The sequence below is a fragment of the Sinocyclocheilus anshuiensis genome, unplaced genomic scaffold, assembly GCF_001515605.1.
Source record: "Sinocyclocheilus anshuiensis isolate Anshui unplaced genomic scaffold, SAMN03320099.WGS_v1.1 scaffold2181, whole genome shotgun sequence".
In the NCBI taxonomy this organism is placed as follows: domain Eukaryota; kingdom Metazoa; phylum Chordata; class Actinopteri; order Cypriniformes; family Cyprinidae; genus Sinocyclocheilus; species Sinocyclocheilus anshuiensis.
This window is the reverse complement of record NW_015552262.1, coordinates 584,709-591,622: the sequence shown is the minus strand read 5'-3', so window position 1 is coordinate 591,622 and position 6,914 is coordinate 584,709. Positions and strand designations below refer to the sequence as shown.

The 6,914-nt window shown below is 37.4% G+C and overlaps 2 protein-coding genes across 2 annotated transcripts in view; one reads left to right on the top strand and one right to left on the bottom strand.

Annotated features, from left to right (window-relative positions):
• Window positions 1–431: 431 nt before the first annotated feature.
• Window positions 432–3,216, top strand: LOC107663510 (zinc finger CCHC domain-containing protein 2-like; the record flags this gene model as incomplete). Its single annotated transcript, XM_016453736.1, has 2 exons — window positions 432–1,481; window positions 2,405–3,216. Coding segments are annotated over 2 exons (1,112 nt in total), but the record flags the coding sequence as incomplete, so codon positions are not given.
• A 1,147-nt stretch (window positions 3,217–4,363) lies between these two features.
• LOC107663509 (exocyst complex component 3-like) overlaps window positions 4,364–6,914 on the bottom strand; it is an 11,260-nt gene continuing 8,709 nt past the window's right edge. Inside the window, exon 11 of the mRNA XM_016453734.1 lies at window positions 4,364–5,941. Coding sequence (XP_016309220.1) covers window positions 5,746–5,941 — 196 coding nt within the window. The 3' untranslated portion in view covers window positions 4,364–5,745. The remainder of the gene's footprint in view (window positions 5,942–6,914) is intronic.

The following is a 6,914-nucleotide window of genomic DNA, read 5'->3' as shown; positions in this document are numbered from 1 at the left end:
AGATATAATTTTTGATATTTTTTACTAGTGGGTGCAGGACATTATAGTTCATTTATGTAAGTGAGGACAGCAAAATAAAGTAAACTGTGATAAATTATACCCAACAATTTTTCATGCGGTGGACTACCAGTAAAACTCATAAAACATTTTATAAAACCAAAAATTATTCAGACCGAGTCTGGGAAAAAACATTGAAGTTGAGGTTTGCATGAAGCTGGGTGACAGCATGCCCAATTTTTTCTGGGTATTTTTGGGGGGGGGGGGGGCAAATGAAAACGCAAAAATTATGTTTGTGTAGTTCCCGTTCACCACTATAGAAGTTTACTGAGCTTTGATGACTTTCACTTTTGAGGGTCCATTGTCACAGTAGTTTAATACCTTTATGATTTATGAGATGAAATCTACATAATGTTTAATGTTTGTCTCTTCAGATACAGAGAGCCAGTCTGATAACTCAGCCCAGGAACCAGATGAAAAGACTCACCTTGTCAAAGGTGTTGGCGGGAAAGCAGTTGCCATGGTGAATCCATTAGTTGCAGAGCCCAAGAATGTTCAGCAGCCGACTTCAGTGGTGGAGCTGGCACTGACCGCATGCCTCCCTTACGGCCTGCAGTACAACACCACCACCCAGAGGGACGCCGGGCAGGGTAAGATAACCATCACCATCCCGCTGGCCCAAAACCCGGGAGCATCATCGGCCAGCACTCACCCACAGCAGCAGCCACCGCTGGGAGCGTTTAGTGTCCTTTCGCCCAGCCAGTGTCCTCTGCAGCCCGCCAACACCACCACAGCCAACAATCCCGTCAAAACAAACGCAAAGGCCTCCGTTACTGCCAACGCCCCTTCCAACTCGAGTTCCTGCAGTAGCCAAGTACCAGGACCTTGCCCCACAACTGTACCCACGCACACCCCGGGACCGGGGCCCCTGCCGCCCCCCGCAGTCACACACAGCACCGCTCAGAGTGATTCCTTGTCCTACATCAACAGCTCCAGCCTGCCAGTTACGCCACAGGCCAGCGGGATGCAGCAGCAGGGGGGCTGCAACTCCTGTGGCTGCCGTGGAACCTGCGCGGGCAACAGCGCCCACCAGACACCCAGCTACTTCCTGCCGCCCCAGCCTGCCCGTCAGATGTTCGGGCCACCACCCCCGTTCTTCCATCTCCCTCCGTCTCTATGCAACAGTTTCCCTGCCCAGGGTCACCAGAATAATGGGACGCCTCTGCCCTTCTACGCCCACACCGGTCCTCCTGCGGCGTTCCTACACGCTCACTCGGATCACATGCTGGCGTCACCGGCGGGATACAGCCTGCCTCAGATGCCCCCCTTCCGTCGCTTTTACCCACCTGTCTTTCCGCCGGTTGGCATGATGTCTAGCGGAACCAACATGAAGAAGACCAACAATGTGTCCTGCTATAACTGCGGCATGAGCGGACATTACGCTCAAGACTGCAAGCAACTGTCCATCGACGCCGGGCTGACAGGTATGAAGATGCCAGAAACGCTCTACAAGTATGCAAACACAGATGTGATTTATTTCAGATGTGAAAATTTTTTGCACATGCCCTGATTGGGTATTTAAAATTTTTTGAATAGTAATAATAAATTACATTTAGTAATTTAGCTGGTACTTACAAATGAGGGGAAAAAAAGCAATATATGTATACACACACACACACACACACACACACACACACACACACAATATTTAGTTACAAGTTTTCTTGAAAAAATTAAAATTAAAATTTTCTACATTTTTACTTTATTTTACTTTTGCATATCCCCATTTATCTCATTGTATATTTTGAAATGTTTAAAAAAAAAATATACGTTTAGTTATTTAGCTGACTCTAATGAGAAACAACTTTATACTTTTGCACATCCCCATTTCTCATTGTATACTTTAAAATGTTTAATAAAAAAAATATACGTTTAGTTATTTAGCTGACACTAATGAGAAATTTATATACTATCTGTCCATCTCTCTCTCTCTCTCTGTATATATGTACACAGTAGTAGCAGTAATGAAAAAATGTGGAGAACTATTCCTTTTTCCATTATATATATATATATCCGTGTGCGTGAAGTCATTCGGTTATTTTGGATTTTAGGTTTTTTGTTGTTGTTTTGTGGGTATATATATATAAATATATATAAATGCCCTGTGCCCACGATTTGTGACGCACTGAACCGATTTTTATAACTTAAACGTCGTCTTGTTCTGCTGTGGAAGTTAAAAAAAAAACCTCAAGGGGGCAACAGAGTGCTTTAAACCAGCTTTGAACTTGCGTAGCTTTAAGTATTTGTGAGACATATTTGTTTCCAGCTGTATTCTTTAGCTCCATAATGCTTTTAGCACTCATATAGACCTTTCTGTAAGTTTCCTTTACCTGTCTGTATGTTTCAGGTGGTTTCCGGCTGAAGTATGTTGCCCCAAACTCCTCAGAAGCACTAGATAAAACCGATTGACCGCAAACGGGACCAAAGCCCGGGCAGCCAGTGATTCCAGAGACCCTTGAGATAGAGTTCAGTTCTGTTCTGTTTGTGAGCATCCTTGTCCAGAGAGCAAAAAAAAAAAAAAAGCCAATGCAAATGACACTTGACTGCAAGATGAGTTGCTTAAACATAATGGGTTCTCTTAGAAATTAAATTATATTAATGTTATAGTTTAAATAGGATGGATTGCAAGATGATTTTTGTTTTAGGTTCAGAATAGTTTATTGTTGTCAGAAGGATTTTATATGAGCTGATGTTCTCATTCGCAGCGTCTGGCGAAGTTAATGAGAAAATTAAACTTGAGTCCTTTAGTGCAGTATTTTTTTTTCTGACACGGGTGAATCTTTATAGGCTTTTATACGTGCTACAGGAGAAAATGACAAGAAAAGTACTTTAAAAATTTTTTTGAATATTTTGGGAGTTTGTTTTGTTATTAAAGATATGCTTGTTCTCTTGCTGATAGTGGTTTATAATGATGCTCTAGCAACATTATACACCGCTGGTTTGTCCTGTTCTCATTCTGAACGCGATGCACTACAACTGTTGTTCTCTGAAAAATGTGAGTCAGGTGTTTCAAATGCACTGAAAGAGCCAAATCTGCAGTACTGCCTCTCATTTACACGCTCTGACCACTAGAGTAGCTTCAGCCCTCACAGACTCAAGCGTGTTCATATAGGACACTCTGTGCTTTAAGTGTGGAGTCAGATGAAATCCTTCAGACATGCTCATAATGAAAAAATGAGGAGAACTATTCCTTTTTCCATTTTATTGTTTTATTCATTTGTAAATAATAAAAGATTACCTTTTTGTAAATAGGGCTACATTATTTTCTTTGTAACGTTATATACCAAAAAGAGATTGCTTTGCAGGAGCATTATGAAAGGAGTAACGTTAGTTTAAAAACTATAGTTGCCTATATAACTATAAAACATCATAACTATATCATAAAACTAAATATCTCGCCATTTACTCACCTTATGTCGCTTTTAAACTCACTTGGTTTTTCATCCGTTAAACAAGATCGAGGGAACAGGATGGTGATTAACGGTGGGTGAACCTTTAATAAATCACATAAAAATACCATAACAGTAGTCTATATATTGTGTTAAAGTACATATTTAAAATTTCAAAGTTGTATTTCTGAAATCTTATTGCGATTTTGCCAAAGCAGCCTTTTTTATATATATATATATATATATATAAAAAAAGGAGATTTGGCATGTTTGTATTTATAAAATACATTTTATTTTGATATTTTCAAGAGATTTTGATGAAGGGCTCAAGGCCTTTCATGCTTGTCCAGGTGTTTTAGCACATTTATGGTTAGTAACATGCGGTGGACTAGACAAATTGCTTTCCACAACAGTGTGTTGCAGGTTTTTAAATGTGCTTTCGTTGGGTTTGGTAAATCGTTACTAATCTGTAAATAGACTCTAAAGGGAGTTAACTACTCAAGGTTGAAACCTGTCGACTGTATTCATTACACTTTTTATAGATTTATGAAGCTGTACTGTATGAACGAGGTTTGATTTCTGCCTCTGAGTTTACGTTTACTGTATTTTGTATGTAAATGTTGATTAATCTGTACTGAGGTCAAATTAATCTGATCAAATTTGCTTTTTTGGCCAAATTGATCATTTCTGTCGAGATATTAGCAATAAATATAAAAACCCATTTCGTGGTGTTGCTTTTGATTCCAAAGTATCATCTTTTGTGTTAAACAGAAAAAAGAAACTTATACAGGTTTGGAACAATTTTAATTTTTAGGTGAACTATCCGAGTATGTTAAATTTAGGCGAAAATACCAAAAAACGCCCTGAGCTTAAGTGGTTAAAATAAAAAAAAGGTTTGTATTTTAAGATAATTGAATGCAACTGTCCAAATTAAACATTCTGAGGTCACGTGACAGCAAAGCAGCTGTTTGAAACATTCACTACATACTGCACAATGTTTCACATCATTCTTAAAATAAAAGCGTAAGCAGTATGCTAGTACTACAACCTAAACACAGCCATTCAAAACATTGCATTGTATCAATAAAACTGCATGAAAAGTGCATTAATTGCATGTCATCCTACGGTGGACGTCTTTTCTCTCACTCATGAGAATCCCTCAGAGCTCCTCCCCTTGTCTCATATATATACATGTGCTCAGCCAATGAGATGAGAGAGATTATTACAAATTAAATCGTCAGGCAAGCTGCCTGTGTCTCCTGAGCTGGCAGATCTGACCCGTAGTTTAAGCCAACATCATAAATCATTCAGATCACTTAGTGTTAAGCCAGATTTTATTGAAATGAAAACTGACATGATGGAATTCAGTGGTTCATTATAGTTCCAGATAGCAGCCAGCAGGACGCTTATAAATGTGTAGCACTGTAGTGAAAAAGAAATTGTGACTGCATTATTTAAGAGAATGAATGACACAAAAGCAACTGAATGCAACCTCATGATTTGTTAAAGGGATAGTTCACCCAAAAATAAAAATCACACTCTCTCTATATATAGTTTAAAAATCTCATTATCATTATTCAGAAATGACAAAAAAGTAGCACAGAAGTAGCCCATGTGATTTGTGTACTATATTCCAAGTCAGCTGAAAGTATATTTTAGTTTTTATGCAATTAACAGACCAAAATAAGTTGCTATTTGCCACAGTTGATCGTAGGATTAACATCAACAACAACAACACTCACATTTTACATCTTGAAGTGCCATATTTGAATGTAACGTGTGAGTAAATGCCATTTGGAAGCTTGTGCATTTATAGCTTCTTAAATTGTGTTTCACATACAAGACATGAAATATAGTGCATGAGCTGCATGGATCACTTTTATGTTGTTTTTCCATTACCTACAAAATAGCTGCATTATATGGAAAAATAACAGCTTGTTCAGTCTCTAAATCATCTCCATTTATACAACAGAAAAAAAAATCATATGGGTTTGGAACAGCATGAGGGTGAGTGATTACGATTTTTGTTTTTGGGTGAACTACTGCTTTAATTCATCAACCATTTTACAAAGGGCAGGCTAGAAAGAAATATCCTGAAAATGTTTCTGTACATCAAATCATCATAAATCATCTGCAGTCTCAACACAAGCTGCTGCCATTCAAGTGCACATCATCATCCACTGAGACGTTTCCATTGAGATGGCAGCGAATGTATTTCCAAAAGTGCATTAAGGGAATCAATACTCTGTTCTGTGGCCTGTTAGGGGCTTAGTAAAGGCTCTAGGGGTCAAAGGTCAGATTATTTCAGCAGTTTGGGTACAGTCATAGAGGTCATGGCGGTCATGGTGTTGGATGGCACAGTGATGTCTCTGAAGACGGGCTGAGACACCGAGGAAGTGGATGGTTTGTTCTGGTTCAGAGTCTCTATGATCATCTGTCTCATATCTCGACTGGCATCTCCGCGGACAGCTAACAGGGCCACAATGTGCTCCTCTCTAATGATAGAGGAAGAGAGAGAAAGGTGCTTTCCAGTGTCCAAATATGATACTCTATTCAAATCACGGATAATGACAGAGAGAGTTATGTAAAAGACAAATGAGTTGAGCTCTACTTTGGCAGCTGAACTTTACAAACACATTTCACCACAATATAAAAAAAATAAATGGGAAACTATATTTTGCTTAAAGAAAACAGGCATTACGTTTTTTTTTGTTTTTTTTTAACATTGTGACATTTTCATGACAATTTAAGTCACCCCCCCCATTCTCATTTCTTTAATATGTGTATTTGTTATTATTTTTAATGATTTCTTTGTCATTCCTATTATTCTAAATAATTATTCTCATTACTCTAATGCAGTAATTATCATAAATTAAAAGCAGGACAACACATACTGCTATAACTATATACTGTATATTAGTGGTGGAAAACTATTAATCACGATTAATCGCATCCAAAATAAACGTTTTTGTTTACATGATATATGTTTGTGTACTGTGTATATTTATTACGGATATAAAAGCACACACAGTACATATTTTGAAAATATTTACATATATTTACATCTATATATTTATATATAATTTATATTATATATAAATATATTTCATAAATAAACATTACATATTTTTCTTAAATATATACATTCATGTGTTTGTATTTATATATACATAATAAATATACACAGTACACACACACATATATTATCTGAGCAAAAATTGTATTTTGGATGGGATTAATCGCTATTAATCATTTGACACCACTAATTATGGAAGCCCGTTTCCGCCACTGAATAAAAAATTACAAAAAAGGTAATTGCAATTTTTTATCTCACAATTCTGACTTTTTTTCTCAGAATTGTGAGATATAAACTCGCAATTGCGAGTTAAAGTCCAAATTTGAGGGGGGAAAAAAGACTGATATGTTCTCAGAATTGTGAGTTTATATCTCACAATTCTGACTTCATAA